Consider the following 21,116-nt stretch of genomic DNA (forward strand, 5'->3'; position numbering starts at 1 on the left):
TCTGGTACCTCGAAGGCGAAGAACGCGAGGTGAGCAGGTGGCTCAATGGGGAATTCTAGAGTCTTGAGTCTTGAGAGGGAAGGAAAAGGGCTCGAGGGTGAACTTGGATGAAATCTAGATTCACGAAAAAGAAATTTTAACAAATGAGATATTGTTATTAACATGTTATATCTATTATATAAATCAAAATGCTGCATGACAATTTCCTGATTGAATAGGACAAAAGAAATTTTAAATTGCTAGCTTAAAAAGTGAAAATTCAAAGGTGCAGGTGTGTGCAGATTTTGATTGCTGTTTAGCGATAGTGTGAAATTTTTACATGGTTGTGAATTTTGGGGTGTAGATAAACTTAAGTTTGCTGCAAACTTCTTTAAATGACCACTGGCACTGTATCTTGAGTAACACTCGAGTTTCTGGGGATTCACTGACAGACAGCAGCACGCAATGAGGACATCGATCTTGATTCCGGGGAGTATGTGCCAGTCGGTCATATCTGGAAGTTTGACCTTGAGGAACACAAAAATACGTGGTTTTGGAATGAAGTTTTATTTTTCAAAAATTCGAATTGGACAAGTCATGCTAGAGTTTCTCGCGACAACTAAAAAATGAGAAAATAATAAAATCAGAACAACCGAATTACAATTGCGGGAAAAATGTCAAATAAACACAGTGGGAAATTGCTATTCGCAATTTCCGTCGTAGAAAACGAGAGTAGAGTTGTCCTATTTGATATAGGAGACCGAACAAACACAATAGCAGAGCAAGAATCAACTGGACCAGAGTGAACCTTCAACGGAAAGGCAGACAACTAAAGTTTCCAATGGTTCACATCCAAAACTACATTCTTGATTTAAAACTTATTTCCTTTGATTGGAACTCATTATCAGAAAACTTCTTGAGTTATATTCGATTATATTTATGCTAGAGTTATTAATTAGCTTAACTACTCTGTTTCTCAAGTGTGGTGCTATGTTAGTACCAAATTTAGTTTTCCCGAGTGCATTTTATGATAAGCATGTAGAGGTAAGGCGAGTTTTAGGTTGATCCATCTGAAATGGATCAAAGTTCCACTGTCCAATAAAAAGTAACTTAACGGATTGTTCCGACCCTGTTTTTAACGGCGTTCGTGTATTTTGGGTATTTTGAGACCTAAGTATGGGGACGTTCTTATTTTCTAGAGTGGGGGGGTATTTTGGTAGTGGCCTTCAAGCTGTAACAGGTTCCATTCTCATGTTGCAAGCGAACCGAATTGGCTCCGACCGTTCTTGAGGTAGAAAAACACAAGAGATAGTGTCCCTGACTCTTGAGCCAATGGTTATAGGGCCTATTTTTCTTAAGCCTCATATGTGACCGAAGTAGGCGACTGTTACAGACCTAGCTAGCTCCTTTTGATTAGTTTCATCTAGCATGTTTAGAATTTCAACCCCATATCTTAAAAAGTTACGATTAATTAGTTTCTATAGAGAAAACGACAAAAACGTGAAAAAATCGTTCTTGGCTCGTTCAAATCGAATGTCAACTTATTGTTCATAGCCCAGTGCATACATCTATTGTCATTCGTCTATCTAGTAAAACCATAATGTTTTGAACACTCTTTGCCCCTGTACGGAAAATGTCGGTTAACATAGCAGGGAAGCTGCGCTTTGCAAACACCACGGACAAAACGACAAACTGAGCTTTAAAAAGCCCAAAAATATATACAATCATAAGTAGAAACTGTAAAAAAAAATTGAAAAAAGCACTCTAGGAGTATCGAATACCCAACATCCCATTTGAGAGCCCAATTTCAAAACATTAACGGTACTACCATTTTATGCATTTTCAAAATAGCCATAAAAACGGTAAAACGCATGACATTAAGTTTTCAATAGTAAAGTTCTATGCATCTAAGTGCCACCGACCAAACTGGACCAAAAATTATACAAGTCAACTTGGAAAAATGAACTCATATTATAGCACGTGTGGTTGCCTGCCTAAAAAACGAGCTATTAAAATCAAATCTCAAAGTGTGATGCAAAGAATGATAACTTTTTGTTCGGAAAAAATCTAGCGGCCAATGAATTAACTTTCGGCAAAAATTTAAAAACATAGCCAACAGACATTTGAAAAAAAGTCGATGAACTTAAGTAAAACTACTGACTTGTTTTTTTTTGAAAAGCGAATTTTTCTTCAATTTTCAAAGAAAAAAAGGCAGCCCTAAAGCTCTTGGAATTTTCTAGACATTTATGAATGAACTTTTTTCGATAAACTTATCCCAGTAGTAAATTTTATGTTTCGCTGGGAAATCAGAAAATAAATTCCACTTTAGAAGCTAGAAAATAACGTTTTTTGTTACCTTTACCTTTTTGCTGTTCCATAGAGGAGCTTGCCTTCCTTTAAAGAAAGGAAATGCATTAAACTTAGAAAAAAAATCAAAATTCAAACCGCAAAAAAATAAATTTGAGGCTAAAAAAAAGTAAATTTGAGAAAAAAATGAAAAAAAAATCATCGCGACCTTCTGTTAGAGTCTGATTTACGTTCATCGACTCTTAAACACTTTTATGCAGAAATGCATCAACTTTAGGAAAACTTTTTTGCAGTATAGTTCAAGTTCAAGTCAATTAAATTTAAGTAATTAGCCATAAAGTCGATAGCATCTAAAATAAATCTAAATTAGAAAATAAATTTCGTTTAATCAAACGCTGATGTTTGATATGTCAATTAATTAACAACCATAAGAGCATTATTTTTATTCAATTTAAGATTATTTTTTCTAGTTTTTTGTCAAGAGGTCTGGATCATCTTAAAGTATGTTAGTGTCAGTTATTTTTCAAGCAGTTTAGACCAGATTTTTTCCCAATTGATCGTTTTTTTTTGGTCTTTTGAGAGAATTTAGTTAGGTCGATTTATCACATTCAGATTCATTCAATAATACTTTTCGTTCACTTTGTGTTCACGTCCTTGATGACGTAGTAATGACGTCATAATAGCAACTTGCTTCCTTCCTCATTGGGCGTCGTCTGCCTTGTGGGGATTTGGGTCGTCTATCTCCTGCGGATTGTACCCTGTGGATGACTTCACTGTTCCCCCCTTGGTAGTTTTCAGCCATCGGGTCGATTTGGTCAGTTTGTTGTACACATACACGCGGCCAGTCGCTGAAAATAAAAACAAAACTTAATATGACTTAATTTAATGTTTCAAACTTGAAAATCAATTGTGGGGAAAAGTGGAAAAGTGCAAATCTGAATATTTTATGTGAATTCTTAATTAGTTTTTATAGGAAAAGTGCTGATCATTTTGATTGCATAACGAATCTAAATATGCATCAACAAAGGTTGCAATTCGCTCACCAGCAAGGCAGCATAGTTTACAGCAACTTATTTTTGTTGAACTTATCTTTTGAAAGGTTTCCCGGATCGCATACTTTCTTGTACGTTTTATTTAAGACTATTTTTGCATTGGCAATTCAAGAAAATGAAACTTTGATATGTAAATTTCAGTGGCTTGGGCAGAAATTTTGCTAGGGGAAGGGGGCGGTTGTTCAAAAAATTTGAACTATAGTTCAACCTTAAGTAATTAACCTCGTGGTCAGGCCTCTGGCTGGTTTAACTTCCGGGAAAAAATAATAATTTGAATATTTTGAATAACTGATTGAAACATCTAAAATGGAGGAGTGTTTGTGTCGTGTATATACATACCTGGGTCTATGGCCTTGGCAGTGGCCAGTTTGCTCATGAGTATGGCCTTCCTTATGGCCTTCTTCCAGTTTCTCCTCGCCTCCATGTCAGGTCCACTCACACTGGTCACCTCCTTCGGTCTCCTACACACGAAACGCACAGGGGGAATTCAAACTACAAATAGGGGAAAACAATGCAATTCAAAATGTAAGGGAGGAATTTTTATTTTGAATGCAAAGAGAGGAATTCAAAATGCATAGGGGTAATTCAAAGCTCTTCAAACTGCAAAGGAAAAATTCTAAGCAAATCAAAATGCAAAAGGGGAAGGTTACTGTGCAAGTAGGGCAGAATCTTCCGACCAGTCTTAAGAAATTACAACAATTTTTTTTTTCAAATTAGAGTAGTTTTTTCGGCGTGGTGTGATAAAGGAATCTGATCGAAAAAGTGAGCTTAGGCATTTTCGTCTGTCACTGTAAAAATTGCAAATTGGAAACAATTTTTGAAGAAAAATAACAAGAAAAACAAAAATCAAAAAAAAAATTTTTTTTTAATTTTTCAAATGTTTTTTTCTCAAATTAATGAAATTTTTGATTGCTAAAATGAAGCCAAAAACTCCAAAAACTAACTTCACTTGAATGAAATTAAATTTCCAAGGCTCAAACTAAGCATAAAAAGCTAATGTTAGCCTTCTTACTCGCTCGAAATCAGACGAAAAATCAAAAATTTCAACCGGTTTTTCTCGACACTGGGTAAAAATTGTTTGAAATTTTTTAATGACGTTCGAATCACGACTGAAAGGGCTTTAATATGATTAATCACTCAGCTTAGGCCGATGATAATTTGTGGTAGCTGATTTTGCGTGGGAAAAAAAGAAACAACTGAAACACACCCGAATACAAAGTTGCTCCCCATTTTCAATAGTCAGAACAATAAACGAATAAGCTTGTTTTACCGTTGGGTTAGTCATTAACAGATAGTTACTAATAGAACATGCTTGATCCAAGTATAAATATTGAATACTCCGCTTATTGAATCTTTACCACTCCCCCGCCTTTGAACTTGATTTTTGAAAAACTACTGTAACATTGTCATAATGCAATGAAACTTGGCATGGTGAACAAATTACTAATTGTGGGCTAATTTTTCTTTATACCCTACTATGTAACTTTATGCGCTTAGCCATAACTATAGAAATCAAAACTTTGAAAGATGGGGAAAAAGAAAGGAGTCCGCTTATTTTAACCAAGGTGAACAACAAAAAAATGAAAATAAAAAAAAACAGCGGGGTATATTCTGAATTTGTACTAGACTGGTGATTATATATCAAATTTTTGAAACTGCTGTGAAAATTTCAAAGAAATTATCAAAACATATGCATATGAAAAATTGGACTCTTTCCTTTTGCTAATCCTGCGAGTTTTCACAAGTAATTTTTCAGTTTCACATGCTATTTTGTTTTTAAAAAAAGTTGGAATGCGGACTAATTAGGCTATGGCATACATAGTCGGTCTTCATACTTAACCTTGTAAAACTTATGTGAGGTGGGAAGGAAAAGAGCAAAAAATATATTTTGTGCACCTTTTGCTCTGAGCAAAAAAGTGTTTTGGTAAGGTGTGAGGTTGGATGACCAAAATCAATATCGTAATTTAGTACAAAAACTTTGATAATTGTGAGAGAAAAACTGGCAAAAATTAATTCACGCGTGCACATGGCTTTCCTGCCGAATTTAAGCGCAGCGTGGGAAGCATTCGCTACTTGTCCATGCCCAATGTACTCGATAAACTTGTAGTGTTTTAGCTGCTTTTCGATAAATTTCCGTTTCTCCGGAAACTCAGATTTGTAGCACGCCACTGTTGATAAATTGCAGCCACTTGCCTCGCTGCGCTTATACTCGGCGCTATAATTAAGCTAATATTTCGGCTATCCGGTTATGGATAATTTTCGGCTATCCAAATTTTCGGCTGTGTGGGCTCAAGCAGACTCGTTGGGCACTGCGTGGGTCAAAAACCATTTATTCAAAAGTTCTCCTCAAATACAAGGGTTAGTGTGAAAGGTGAATGGATTGGCAGGAGCAGCCTTAAAAGCACCCCGTGAAAAGCAGTGATAATTTGTGCGGTGAAACGGTGTTATATTTACCAATTGTAGGTTTTCGGTCTAAGTTTAGAGTAAAACTAATTTACAATTTTATCAACTGATTGACATTTAATTTCTGGAAATATCACATCGATCCTTGAAATCAGTTTAAAAATTATTTAGTTATAGCAACATTGAAAAAACTAACTTAAAATTGATGAATATGTCTTAATGTATTTCAAAATGACCTTTTTATACAGTTAATGCCAAACTGCTGGCAATATTTACGATTTTGAGCGTCTTAATCGGTCAAAAAACAATGCTTTGTCGGATGATTAGATTATTTGACACAATGTTTACGTCTTGAAATGAGTGAAAAATTGGTTTCACGCGTCAAAATGAGCAGTTTTAGGGCGAATTAACTACTTTTAAATTCGTTGGCCTAAATTGATATCAAAAATTTGTTATTATAAAAAGTAGCTTAAAGTTGGAAAGACAAAATTAATTTAAATGAGCAATCTTCCAGTTTTTGAGCTATTTCTGCATGCAAAAATTAAATTTTTAGGTGAGCTTGAGGCATAAATTTCTGTCAGAAATTTCAGTTCTTTTTTTTTTTTTCAATTTTTTTTTCAGACTTGCTCTTTTTTTTCAATTTTGTCTGATGGAATTTTTTGCTTCTAATTATGTACACCAATTACTCACATGAATAGCTTCCTTATGGCGTAGAATCCGACTGCGAATAGAGCAGCAAGAAGGCAGAGTGCGAGAATAGAGCAGAGAACAATGACTGCTATGCCCCCCGCTGTCTCCGCCCACGGACCACCACCGGTGGAGGGGATGGAGTCATCCCTTGCTATGTAGTACACTGGGTTGCTGGTCTCACCCAAGGGGTTCGTGTAGGTGTACGAATCTAAATACATTTTTCATATACATTTTTTCGTTAGTCTCGTTAGTTCGCAAATCGGCAAAAAATCTTTTTTTAAAAAATCGTTGTTATCATTGTTTTTTCTTCAAGATTCTTTGCATTTTCTTGAAGAATCTTTGATCTCTTCCGAGATTCTTTGGTAAGAACTTGCCAAGACAGCCAAAACTTTCTTTAAGATTTAACCAAGATTCTTCAAGATTTTTTAAATATATCAAAGATTGATGGACTTGGGCCCTCATTTGATTGGTTAAGAATCTAAGTGAACTTCAGTCACAAGTCAGTCTCAATGTACAATCAAAGTCTCTACCGGTTAAAATTCACCTTTTTGTTCCGGCTTCTGAAGAAAATGGTGGAATATTTATGCTTGGGGTGCTTTTTTTATTCAGTCAATTTTCGGATTTTTAAGTATGAGTTTTTGACAGAACTTGAAAAAAAAAAACTCATCACAAAAACCTTTTTTCTTTTCAATTATTTCGTCAACTATTCAATCAAAAAACTTATAAATTGGCCTTAAGGTGCAACAGTGTTATACGAGCAGTCTTGTTGTTGCGTTTTCTGGAGTTGTTTTTGCGATCTTATTAGAAAGTGAGTTAGTAAACACTTTGTTTATTTTTTTGGATATCTAAATTAGACAAATTAAATCATTTATTGTACACACTGTTTTATTGCAACTTTCGCGGAAAGAGACACGCAATTCAGGGGGCGGATCTAGGATTTTCTCGAGGGGGGCGGATTTTCAAAAAAAAAATTTCCAAAACTTAAACGACCTTTTTTTTTTTTAGGTCGACCAAATTGATTTTTCGAGCTCTCCCAAAGCACTGTTTTGCCCCTATTTTGGCTAAATTTTCTGCGCCGCAGGCAAATTTTTGAAAAAAACTGTCAAAAAAGCCGTTTTTGGGCACTTTTTGAAAAATTTTGACAAAAAAATCGCATTTTTTTGGCGCGCGCTCCCCCTCAAAGTTAGTATATATTGGCGCCGAAGACGCCTTTAGAAAAATTTTAGGGTCGGTCGGCCAAAAATGGATTTCTGAAAAGTATCAAAGGGGGGACCCTTTGGGTCGGCAGGGGGTCGAATCCCTGAGGGGAGGGAACGTCCGCAACCCCCCCCCCCCCCCCCCTTAATCCGCCCCTGACGAAATTCATGCTTGAATTAATTTTTATTTGGACTTTTTTAAATAACAGCTTAGAAAAACTTTTTTATATCCTTCAAGGATGCTGATGTCATGAGCTCAAATTCATCAAATAATTTACCTGTGATTATTTTTCGTGAAGGTATGAGTTTAAAATGGCCTTTTAGATATAATTAACTCAAATAACCGAGTTTGTGATACTAACTAATATAACTCGAAAAATTAGAACGTGAAAAACTGGTGTTTTGTTTTGCAAAACTTAGTAAGTGATATCCAGAACAGAAAATGGAACGCTTTGTTGCGGATTCCCAAACCGAGCCTTCTTTCCTTCTAACTTTCTTGGAGTAAATTCCAGAGAGTAACATTTTAATTAATAGCTGAACTCGCGGGATCCGCAGACTTCTTTTACGTGTATAAACTTGAATGGAGTTCGATGAGTTTGCGAAATCTTTGCAGGAATATTTTGGATTTTACTCAATAAGTGTGTGGATTTTTTGACGGAAATCAATTAACTTACTGATGTAGTCGGGTTCGGGATCTCCGTTCTCGTTTACCGCCAGAAGGTCAAACAGCTGGTCTTGTGGCATGAATTCCATGACACTGTCCAGATTCTGGGCTGAACTGGCGCCGTCGCCCATCACCACGTACAAACCCACTTCAGTGTCACTGGAACAACACAATTTGATTCTTCATTAATCTGATTTTTTTTCTAGATATCAATTCAGTACAAAATAACCAATGAATAATAAACAAACAATATGTTTTCAGGCAGAAAATATACAAAAGTTCACAAAAACTGACACTTGAGTAAACAGACAGTTGGAAAAGAGTCAATGAACGCAATTAAAGGCTGATCGTATTTTGAAAAAATTTCAACTTTCGAGTTTCAACAAAAAAAAAATGCCCTTAAAGCTCTTTGAAATTCTATAAAAAATTATGATAATCTCTTTTTGATAAAATCACCCCATTTTGAGAAAACTGGATTATAATTAAAATTCGCTAGGAAATCTGAAAATTAAATTCCAGTTTCGAAACTAGACGTCAATCACGTTTTTTGTGACCTTTTAACTTTTGCTGTGCCATAGTGGAGTTTGCCTTCATTTTAACAAAAATGAACTCAACTTATAAAAATCACAAGTCAAACCGCGAAAAAAAATCAAAATTGACTCTGAACTTAGTTTGAAGACTGTTCCCTAAAATAAAACAGAAAAATCATCGCAACCTATAGAAGAGTTTGAACTACCTTCATCGACTCTTAAACATATAGTTGCAATGCTAAATATCCCCATCTCAACAATAACAATCATTCCAAAATTCGAAAAAGATGAAGATATCCAAAATACGAAACTTTGTGAGACTACGTTAGATCTCATTTTTTTCTGTTGATTCAAATCGTTTTGATGGTAAATTTTCATGGTGACCATAACGTTGTTCTTGACTTCTCATGAATTTTAATTTTGATTACTTTCTGATGAACTTATTTTTCCGACCATGGAAAATGAGGATGAAATTAGTATGATGTGTTTAAATTTTTTCCACGCAAAATCACGAACCACAAATAATCATCGGACTGAGTTGAGTGATATATCATATTAAAGCCGTTGCAGTTGTTAGTCGAATCACATTTAAAATTTTCAAAAAAAAATTCCCAGTGTCGAGAAAATCGGTTTGAAATTTGTGATTTTTTTTTATTTTGAGCGAATAAAGCTAGCGAGCAGTTTTTTAATTGCTTTAAGGCCTACAATAGCAAAATTTACACAGCGCCGAATCGTTTCGGATTTGAATCTGCGACCTACCAAATTCGAGACTCACGCAATAATTGTTTTGCCACGAATGCTTAAGAACCCCAAAAACTAGCCTCCAATAACACAGCTAAATATGCTAATAAATTGCCAATTTGATGCAGCAACATCATTAGCACCAAATAGAAAAAAATTTTTGCATGTAATAAAATGTAAAGATTAAACCATATACATTTCAAAAAAAAGTGCGAGATACATTGAATTGGAAAATTTCTGAAAACGAGCTTTTTATCATTGTACTGCTGTTTGAAACAAATAACTTCTTCATGCGGTTCATTTGATGAATTAAAAATGCATCAGCAATGTTAATTTTTTACTAATGAGATGTCAAAGCCCATATGATAAAATACTGCTACCGCAGCCTACCGATTCAAAAGTGCCACCAAAAGTAGCACTTATATTTGCGACTTAGGTTGGACAAAAAAAGTTCGTACATATACACTTCGCTTCGCAAGTGTAGTGTAAAAACTTAATTTTACCTCCGCAACGTAACTTTGCTTTAAGCATTTGAGCGCTTTTTTGGCATAAAAATTTTCAAAAATACAAAAAACCGCAAAACTTGAAAAAAATTTCGAATTTTTTTTTCGTTTTTTAAGTAATATATCTTCAAAAAAATTTTTCAATTTGCCTACTTTTCTATGGCTGTCGAAAATAACTAATTTACAGTTTTTCGTTAAGCTTCCGTTATCACACAAAGACGAAAAAACGACAATAATTCGATTGTTGTATTTTTTAAGACTATGGTCGAATTATTCTGTGCTACTTAATTTGGTTTGTAACTCTGATTTGTGAATTTGAGTTTCCCACGCAAAACTGTAAGCAAAATGACTTTCAGCTCGCGCACATGTTTATACTCCTAATTAAAAACTGAATTTAAACAATTTGAAAGAATAAAAGAAGAAGAGCCATAATAAACGTATCTCTAATTATAGATCGTGTAATTTAAAAAAAAAACAGGATAATATTTTTTGTGTGTTTTGTTACCTTATTAAAGATCGCTTCTGTCTCGCAGCCGGAGTTGGTGAGTTGAACCGGGTGGGGTCATGATATCCACAGTATGCATCTGGGTATCCCTTGCTCTGGATATAGGCAGTGCAGCTGGCCAAGAATCCAACAGAGTCAGCATCGAATCTCTCGAAGGCCATGTTCAGTCCAACCCGCACTGTGTGTTGCCACGGGGGGAAAGTGTCGATCCTAGACAGACGAAAAAAGAAGTTAGACTAAGCAAAAAATCTCCCTCGTAACTTCTTTTCCCCAAAAATCTCCCCAAAATCAAATTGGGTTGAATATCCTTTCCTTGATTGACTCTTTTCCAGTCCCTCCCTATTATTTTTCCTGAATTCAATAATGAAAATCTATTTAAAATAACATAAAATGACAAAAATCTATTTATTTTTTATTTCATAAATTGCTTTAAAACGTGTCAGCGCGAACAAATGAACAAATTTTACAACGTTTCTTTTATGCAAAATGTCGCGTGAACAATTTTTGAACGGCCTTATTTTGTAATTTTACAAGGGGGGTGGGAAACTAAAATAGATCCTTTCCTTGATTGACTCAATTATTTTTTATTCATTGAGGTTCATCGTGGTTGAGCAATTGTTGACATGGTTCGAAAAGTATAGCAAAAAAATTGCTCACTTATTGCATAATTTCGAAGTAATGATGTAATGATGAGTGTGTTAAAAGGCACAGTTTTACCCTCAAATTTAGAGAGCCACAATTACTACTCTTTTTCAATCTTTCATGGCTGGAAATACATTTGGATGTCGATTTTTAAATATTACTAGAAAAATGCATAAGTATGTTTGTTCGCTGTAACAAAAAATAAATTTCTTTACAAGAAAAAAAACATAACTTCGCCACACAAACGCTTTCAGCCCATATTTTCCAGTTGAAAACAATGAACCAAACTCTGTGAGCATTTCCCTTCTGGTACTAAAACTAACAAGACTGCTCGTATCAGGGCGAAGCCCTGAGCGTTCCGACTGCCGTTTAAGGTCTATGGAGCAGTAAAAACGTGAAAAAATTAAATGTAATAGAAAAAAAAGAAAAATTCTTTGTTTTCTATTTCAGAATTTTTGTGAAAATCATCCCCACACGCCACAAAGTACAAAGTGATAGAGTTCGCTCCTAGTAACAAATCAATTATGGCAAATAAGCTTTCTTCAACCAATTTGGAACGATTTCTAAGACGGATTAAATCTCCGCTCACGCTTTAGTAGCGCGAAATACATTGCGCGTAAATTGTCCCAAATTGGCAATATTTAAACCCCCATAATGTTACAACAAATGGTAACAGGTGAAATATTTTTTCAAATTTAAGCTCAGAACAACAATATTTTTGAATGATATAAAAAAAATCCATCAAAAATTGCTAGTTGAAAAGTTGAAATTTGTCTGGAGAAAAAAACCAAACCGAGTACAAATATTCCGTCACTTTCTTCAAAAGTCCGAACAGTATTAGGATGGATACTACGAAACGGATAATGTACCATGTAACTTATGGTAATAGGATGATAAGGCTAAGTAAACCTAATATATCTTATACTTTCAACATTTGAAATTAAGACCATTTATCCACGAGGGAAAGGACCAACACAAGAGCTGTACATCTCATCACGACGAACCGCTGTTGTGCCCCTGCTTAAAAACTACGTGCAATTTTTTTTTGGTTATTGGTCAACAAAAAAAACTGACTTAAATTTCAGGATTGGGTTGAGGTGGCTCTGACAACTGACCTGACTTTCGCAAAGGCCTCGTTTACAGGGGTTCCAGCGTCGTAGGCTCTCACGTCCAAAACATAAGTGCGGTAACACTCCACAGTTTGACCCAATTTCAGGTAGATGTCGCCTAGAAAAACTTGGCCTTGGCTTTGAGTTTCAAATAAAAAATTTTTACGCCTAGAACTCTTTAAATTTCAACATTTTATGATTGACGCTTTAAAAATTAATCTCGGCACATTCAACAGCAATATGCCTTAATTAGCTGGACTGCTTGTATGATCGAACATACTTCACGATTATTTATAAACTTAGTTCAGAGAACATAAGAATGAAACCAGCATAAAGAAAAACATCAATTCAATGGGTATTTTTGTTCAAAATTGCATCTCGATTAAAGTGAAAGTTAAATTTAAACTTCAGGGATAAATTTAACCATCAAATAACCACCATTTACACACCCAAGAACTAGTATAAACACGTTGCAATGCATCATTATATCTAATCTTTCTCTTTCTTATGATTAAAATTAATTGAAAATAATTGTTGAAAATTTTCTGTTAATACAATAAATCTGACTTGGTAAAGTAGATAATATTTCTAACCAGTGACTTGGTCGAGTTCAAACTGATCGTACTCCTCGACGAAATCGTAACTTATGGTTCCGAAGTCAGTTCCACTTGCATCGTTGTCAATCGCTTCGATGGTCAGAATCGAGTTGATTGTCGAAGCACTTCCGTCGCAAGGGTATCCGGCAGTGTAAAAATCAGTATTCCTTGTATTTACCCAAATAGGCGAGTTATCATTCACGTCAATGACTACTAAGGTCACAGAACATGTCGAAGACTTCTGAGTCGGGGATCCTGAATCAGTGACACAAACGTCCAGGAGTATCTTGGTTCCCAGTTCGTAGTCCAGGGACGTGCCGACCTTGATAGATCCCGACGTCGCGTCGATCGTGAACGAACTGGTATTAGTCTCCGAATTGTCCGTTTCGTCTAAGTAAACTTGCTTCTTAATTGAGTACGCGACTGTTTGACCCTGATCTGCGTCCGTAGCTGTGACAGTAATGACTTCAGTATTGATGTTAGCATCCTCCGAAACTGTTTCGACGTACTGATTAGACCCACAAACTGGGGAAAACTCATTGAGGTCAACGACATCTATGATGCATTGAACATCCACGTAAAGTGAGGGTGAATCCGTGTCATTGACTCGAACAGTCAAGTTAAATTGACTGACTGTTTCGGCGTCAATTTCAGCAACTGCGGTTAGAATTTCACCAGTGTCAAGGTCAACTGTGAAGTAGTTCGCGTTTTCGCCCGCGATTACCTCGTATTTGAAGGCCGAACTGTCGAGATCAGTTACGTTTGCAAGTCCGCCTGTAGGCATCACCGGGGTTACACGTGTTGCCACGTTATATTCTTCTTCTGCAATAGAGAAATATAGGATGTTTCCAGTCGTGAAGTAAGGTGTCTCATCGTTGCAATTCTCAAGATTGATCAAAAGATTGGTTCTGTCGTTTTTAGTCGAATTCAAAACACCCTCGGCCAGCACTTCGAAGCTGTAAGTTCGTGTAGCGAGGTTGTCGTAATCTAATTGGACAACAGGCGACCAATCTCCACTGGAGCTGATTGACCAATCAGATCGCCTTGCGTAGTCGGTACTTGCTGGAAGAATGGTGTAGGACACTTCAGCGTTGTCACCCAAATCAAGATCGGAAGCAATGACCTGAAAAAACAAATATTCAAAATTTGGAGCTTCCGGATTAGTTAATTATTTGTTATGTTTCACAGAATGTTGCTTCCGTTTTTCATAACATCAAAAAGCGTTATAAGCATACTCACTAATCTTCGTTAAAATTCGCAAAAAAAAACAGTATTTTTAACGTTTTTTTATGTGATTGTTTGGTTAAAACTTTGGAAACTAGCAAAATTTTGCAGGTGGGGAGGGGAGGAGGCGGAAAAGGAGGCGTTTATTTGATTGACAAAGTATTGTTAGACTGACCTGGAATGCGGACATTGCAAGTGGGGAGCACTCTGGCGTGGATACATTGATGGCGGCGGCGGAGAAGAGAGGGGGGTTGTTGTCCACGTCCTGCATGTGGATAAACACAGTCTGTGTCCCATTCAGCACCGGAACTCCATTGTCCGAACAGTAAACTTCCAGAACGTACCTGGAATTGGGGGAAAAATTTATTAATACACTAATTAAAAAGATGACGCTAGCAGCGGAAAGAATGAATAACCAAAAAAAATTGCATGTAGTTCTTAAGCAGGGGCACAGCAGCGGTTCGCCGTGATGAGCTGTACAGCTAGTATGTTGGTTCTTTCCCTCGTGCATAAATGGTCTTACACTACTGACAAAAATTTGGCAGAAGTGTGAGTATAGCTATGGCAAATCTTTCTGATAATCTAAAGTTTTAAGCGTATTTTTTGGCATTTCCAACGGCAATGCTGCTCATATTTCAGAAAAAGTACTCTTTTTTCTCGCAAAAGATCTGCAAAACGTACCTGACAATAAAGAAGTAATTGGAAGTTTTTCTTAATTTGCACAAAATTTTGTAGCTAGAAGATTTCGTCCATCAACAAATTTTGTCTTTCTGATTTTGATCTTATTACGGCATAATTTATTCTCGACGTTCCCGATATTTTTAATTCAGTGACTTCAGAAATAAGCTGAGAGCAAATTTTTCAATTTAACTATCTATTCTATGAAAAAAATTTGTGTCAATCCAATTTCTTAGCCTAATTATTGTTCCGGTTCCGACTTTTGTAACAAAAGTAATGGAAATTTGTGCTCGGGTGGTTTTTTTCTTCAGACAAACTTCGACTTTTTAACTAGCCATTTTGACGGAATTTTTTATATCATTCGAAAGCTATTGTTGTCTTGAGCTTAAATTTGAAAAAGATATTTTAGCTGTGATCGTTTTTCGTAAAGTTATGGGGGTTTAAATATTGCCATTTAGGGAGAATTAACGTGCGATATATTTTGCGCTATTAGCGCGTAAGCGGAGATTTAATCCGTCTTAGAAATCGTTTCAAATTGGTTCAAGGAAGCGTATTTGCCATAATTTATTTGTTACTAGGAGCAAAATCTATCACTTTGTGCTAAATATGGCGTGTGGGGGGATGAATTTCACAAAAAATCTCAAATTTTATTACATTTAATTTTTTCATGCTATTGCAGCTCCATAGACCTAAAAAGGCAGTCGGAACATTCAGGGCTTCGCCCTGATAGGAGCAGTCTTTTTCTGCTTTTTTTCCATTTTTTTTTCAAGTGAGTATCGCAGTATATTTAAGTATCTGTAACAAAACACACTTACAGCGAATTAGAAAGCACTCCCAAATACTCTCTCGTGAAAGTTGTCGCCACGAGGTCAAAATTCAGCGTCTTTGGTGCCAATGCTACCGAAAAATCCGAAGCATTCGTCGTGCATGCTGTAATAGTTGACCCTGCATCGTTGTCTGCGACGTCCAGTTTCTGGGAAAATGCGATCAGCTCAGTTGCTTCCAGGAAAAGCGACTTCGGAGTGAAATGAGGCGCGTTGTCATTTATATCCTGGACTAGAACTTTCAAGTTACATGTGGATGTCAAGGATGTCGGGTTGTAATCCTCGTCGGAGACTTCGAATATTATACTGTACTGGTTAGTGTCGCTTTCGAAGTCAAGAATCGGCGTCATGAGTTCGAGACGTCCGTTCAGCGCCGTGTTTCCTGTAGCATCTGTGAACGGGTCAATCGCAAAAACATCCGCTGCTGAAGCGTAGAGCAGTTTGAATTTCATTGCGTTGGTAATTCCTGCAGCTTGGTAGTCCATATCATAAACAAGTCCGTCTGTTTCGAGCAACGACACGACAGATTTAGGCGAGTTTTCATCATAGCCGATAGTCAACAAAGCCGAATCACAAGTGGGCGCATGTTCGTTCACGTTTGTAATGTTAACCTCAATCTTGACACTTCGCACGTTGGTTCCGTCGGATACCGACACAATTATGACGTCATGTTTTCCATCCTCATAATCGTACTCCACTCCTAGATATACGTTGCCGTTTGTCGAATCAATTTGGTACTGGGGCGCAGGGAGCGAGGTTCGATCCGTCGTCACACTTGCAATTGTGTAACTCAACACTGCTGAAGCTGTATCATCATCAGTCGCTTCGACTTTAAAGAGCAAGGTTCCAATTGGGGTATTTTCAGGGAAGCTCAATTGCGTGTCGTTTAGTTGGACAATAGTCGGTGGCTCGTTGTTGCGCTTCGACACAAAAACATTGACCAAAGCTGTTGATGACATTTCTTGACCACTTTCGGCGTTGTCTTTCGCTTCGACAACTAGTTTGTAAGTGTCAACTACCTCAGCGTCAAGAGCTCCGTCGAGAGTCAAGATGTTTCCGTCCATGTAAAACTGCTCACCCGGGTCGCCTCCTGTGACTTTCATTGTAATTACCGCGTTGTTCCCGGAATCAGCGTCAGTCGCTATCAGAACCTTGATCGGAGTTCCAGCAGCGATGTCATCAATCACACTTGAAGTGTAAGTGGCAGGATTAAACAGAGGTCGGTTGTCGTTGATGTCCAAGAGGTTGACAGTCACGTTAATGACCGATGATCTTGCAAGAGTCGCATTTGTCAGAGAATCGCAGACTGACACTTCAAAGATGTAGGAATTAGGAGCAGTGTCGTAATCGAGTCGCTTTCCTGTTATCAGTTCCCCTGAGCTTTTATCAATTGTGAATACATCAGAATTATCAGCTGTAGCGTTGACCATTTTAAAGAAAAACTGCCCGAAGTCGGTTGTCGGATTGTCACAATCAGACGCGGTTATTGTCATAATTGTCGTACCGATCGGAATGTCTTCTGAAATCGCGACATCGAAGACTCCCGACGCGGGGGGAGTAAACACCGGGTCGCACTCGTTCACCGGGTCGACTTTGATCAAAACCTCAGTTGTCACGCAAAACTGTGTGGGGAATGCAGCGTCGCATACCCGGATTGTTATGTTGTAATACTCAGAGGCTTCGTGGTCCAGGCTTTGGACTAGTCTGAAATCAGATCCAGATATGTCAAATTTGCCCTCAGAGTTTCCGGATAGAATTTGGTAAACAGTGAAAGGAGGTTCTCCTTGGTCCGTGTCAGTACAGAGAGTATCAATGTCAAAAAGAATCGAAGGTGTGGCTCGATCTTCAGGAATGGAAAGTTCCTCAAATGAATCACAGACAGGACTTGCGTCGATTACGTCATAGACATTGATCACGACAGTAGCTGGAGTTGCGCTTCTGTGTGAAGTTAGAGACTGATCCTCCGCACTTATCGACAACGTGAATACAACTGGGTTGTTGAGCCCTGGAAAACTGTCAACATCTATAGTGTTTAGAAGCGTGATTTCTCCATTTTCCGAGTCGATCTTGAACTTTCCTAGCTCGTTGCCTGCAGCTTCAATGTCGAACAGGATTCTTCCGTCATCTCCATCGTCGAGATCCGAAGCAGATACTGCGCACGCAAAATCGCCTATTACATAACTTTCGGTAATGTTGCACTCGTAGCTTGGTGCAGTGAAAGTTGGGTCGAATTCGTTTACAGGGTCAATTGTTATGAAGACCGTTGTTGTTGCAGTGTGAGTACTTGCTGAGTCTTTTACTTCAACTATCAGTGTGAAATTTTGAGCTGTTTCGTAATCAAGATTGTCAGATGGTTTTAGTAGAAGTTCATCTTTATTCGTCGCGTCAAACTTGAATGGGGCCGAAGGGAGCGATGACGCAATAGTATACGTAAGTACAGCCGCCGTGTCGACTATTACATCATCGTCAGTGCATGTTATCGTTAGGAAACTTCCATCTGCATTTGTGAGATTCTCCTGAACATTCACAGCTTCGATTGCGGGAGGACAGTTTGGAGGGTTGTCATTTATGTCATTCAGATTTACTGTCAATATTGCAGTAGACGTCAAAGCTCCTCCGTCGTAAACAGAAACTCCAAGGCTATAGCCGGCCAAAGTTTCACGGTCGAGTAAAGTTGTAGTCGTTATTTTCCCAGTGAATTCTTCGATTCTAAACACTCCTTTGACGTTTCCACTTGTGATTTCGAACCGGAGACTTCCAAAGTCTCCCGAGTCGCCGTCGATTCCACTCGCATTGAAAACCGAGAACCCGACGGGTACCGTCTCGTCGATACTTACAGTTGCCGGGAGAACAGCGAAGGCTGGTGTATCTTCGTTATCATTTTCAATCTCAATGTCGATTTCCAAAATTACAGTTGATGATGGCGCCGTTCCAGCGTTGTCCATAACTGGAATAGTCATAGTGTAATGGTGCTCTGTCAAGCTCTCGTAATCAATTGCAGCCGAATGGGAAATTGTAACTGTAGTGCCTGCAGCTGTGGCCGTTAGCCATGCGACGTTCGGAGAAATGACTATGGTTCCCAGACTTAGAGTGTTCAGCCCAGCTGTCGCGTCGTTTCCATTACACGTTATGGTTCCAATAGGAGCGGTAGTTGTCGTAGTTTCTGTTACTCGGTAGTTGAAAGCTTCATTTGGTGTTCCGCATTCAAGTTGCTCATCATTAATGTCATTTATGTCGATAGCTATCAACTGGTCGACGCTTAGAGGTGTGCCTCCGAGATCCGAAACTCGGACGGTCATCGAGTAAGTCGTAGTTGCCTCGTAATCGAAGACTTTTTTCGTTTTAATCTCCCCTGTCGTGTATCCAATTGAGAACTCGTTATTCGCAGCTGTGAATTCGTAGCGTAGAACACCGTCTCCTGTTGCAGTCGAATCACCATCGGTTCCCGCGACTGTCGTCACAACAGTTCCAACTGGTTGCGCTTCGTCGACATTGAAAGTTGTCGCAGATGCCCAAGCTGGTGTCGCCTCGTTGTCGTTCAAAACTTTCACGAAGACAGTACAGGTTCCTGTGAGAGGTGTCGCGCCGGTGTCAATTACTTCAAGTCGTATCTCATAGTCAACAGTTCCACTATCAAAGTCAAGTCCACTGTCTCCATTTATAGTCAAAGTTCCAGCACCGTAGACAAAGCTTGCCGACTCGGTTCCACCGTTGTAGCTCGGGTCAATCGCCACACTTGCGATGACGTTATTTGGAGCCGCGTCATCACCGTCCGAAGTCGTTAAAGCTATAGTCGCTGTCGACCCTTCGGTGACCGTTACAATGTAGACATCGTTGGCGAATGCGGGAGCGTTGTCGTTCACATCGTCGATTGTAACTGTGATTGATAAGTCTGTATAACCTGTCAGACCAGATGACAAAAGGTCGGATTCAGTTGATGTTGCTTGAACTGTAAATGTGTGGGATGTAGCCGCTTCTGTGTCCAGTTCCTTAGCCGTATAAATCTCACCAGTCATCGGGTCGATCGAAAACAAACTGGTACCGCTGAGAGAGTAAACGATGTCATTTCCTTCAGTAGTCGTGTCAATGTTACCGACTAGGGTTCCAGCGTTTTGGTTTTCGTCCACACTTAGCGAGTACGACGCAGGACTGAACGTGGGATCCGCTGTGATTGATTGCACCACAAAAACATCCACTTCGACTGTCGTTGTTAAAGGCGTCGTCGCGTGGTCTGTTACATCGATTGTCACTTTGAAGAAATTTGTAGTGTCATAGTCGAAAGCACCGCCCGAGTATTGGAGGACGTTTGAACTCATTGTGAATGCCGGAGTTCCTGCGTAGCTCGGATCGTCATTGACAGCTGCAACTGCGTAGCCCATTGTCGTATCATCCTCGGTATCCGAACAAGTCAGCGTCGCCAAGTTTCCTGAATTCAAGCTCGGATCTTCTAGAACTTTCACAATTTTAGTCGTGAAATCACACACCGAGTACACATCATTTACATTCGTCACAGTTATTACGTAACTGGTGGAAGCTGACTTGCGAGCGGGATTCTCGCCAAAGTCGTATGCATATACAGTTAGAGTGATCTCATAAGGCGAAACAAGTTCTTCGTAATTAAGTTCGCCGACTAGTGTAACTTCTCCGTTAGACGATATTTCAAATTTGTCGCTGGGCGGGTCGATGTAAAATGCTATTTTTCCGTCGCCAGTTGTCGTGGAATCATCATCAGTTGCCCCAACCACAGTCGTCAAAACAGTTCCCAAAGCCGTGTCCTCGGCAAGCGTCTCGGTGTAAGGTGTCCCAGTGAACGCCGGCGTGAATTCATTAATCGGCTGGAGTGTCACCGCTACATTTACAGTTGTAGCCAAAGGTGCTGCACCTTGATCTGTGGCGACAACTTGGACGTCGAAAATCCGAGTGACAGTAGCGTCGTCGAAATCTAGTGCGACAATGTCGAGTGCTCCTGTCGTGGCGTCAATCGAGAATGTTGAGGTGAAGTCGCTTACAAGTGTGTATTGTATGTTTCCATTCACACCTGAATCAAAAAAGCTAAGATAAAACTGTTTGAAGTAAAGAAATAGTCAAAGGCGCATTTTGAAAATCAACAAAAATAGATTTTCCATGTATGTTCAAAGCTTTTAAATCAGTGATTGGATTTTTCTTTTTCTAGAGCAGTTTGACCTCATTTAAGTATCTATATTGAATAACCCACACTATTACACTGTTCTCAGATCCTATCAAGCTTGTTAGTTTTTTTGAACACTGTCGATACTTAAATACGGATACTCAACGGAGGTCAAATTGCTCCAAAAAGTGAAAAAATTCCACTCCACGGGATTCACAATCTTAACAAATATTGAAAAAATCTTTTTTCTTCAAAATCTAGTTTTCAAAAAAAAGATCTTCCAGACACTTTCAAAAACAAAAATTTCTTCTGATTTTTTGTCACTCACAGGTGCAAGGTAAATTA

At 38.2% G+C, this 21,116-nt stretch overlaps 1 protein-coding gene across 1 annotated transcript in view; it reads right to left on the reverse strand.

Annotated features, from left to right (window-relative positions):
• Positions 1-2,584: 2,584 nt before the first annotated feature.
• The window catches only part of LOC134853042 (protocadherin Fat 4-like), a 46,310-nt gene continuing 27,778 nt past the window's right edge, over positions 2,585-21,116 (reverse strand). The window contains exons 12-21 of the mRNA XM_063868969.1: positions 15,635-20,681; positions 14,317-14,485; positions 12,915-14,040; positions 12,328-12,439; positions 10,571-10,780; positions 8,302-8,450; positions 6,432-6,639; positions 5,793-5,810; positions 3,678-3,799; positions 2,585-3,134 (exon numbers count right to left, since the gene is read on the reverse strand). Of these exons, the coding sequence (XP_063725039.1) occupies positions 2,986-3,134; positions 3,678-3,799; positions 5,793-5,810; positions 6,432-6,639; positions 8,302-8,450; positions 10,571-10,780; positions 12,328-12,439; positions 12,915-14,040; positions 14,317-14,485; positions 15,635-20,681 (7,310 nt within the window). The 3' untranslated portion in view covers positions 2,585-2,985. The remainder of the gene's footprint in view (positions 3,135-3,677; positions 3,800-5,792; positions 5,811-6,431; positions 6,640-8,301; positions 8,451-10,570; positions 10,781-12,327; positions 12,440-12,914; positions 14,041-14,316; positions 14,486-15,634; positions 20,682-21,116) is intronic.

Source organism: Symsagittifera roscoffensis, chromosome 8, assembly GCF_963678635.1.
Source record: "Symsagittifera roscoffensis chromosome 8, txSymRosc1.1, whole genome shotgun sequence".
NCBI lineage: Eukaryota > Metazoa > Xenacoelomorpha > Acoela > Convolutidae > Symsagittifera > Symsagittifera roscoffensis.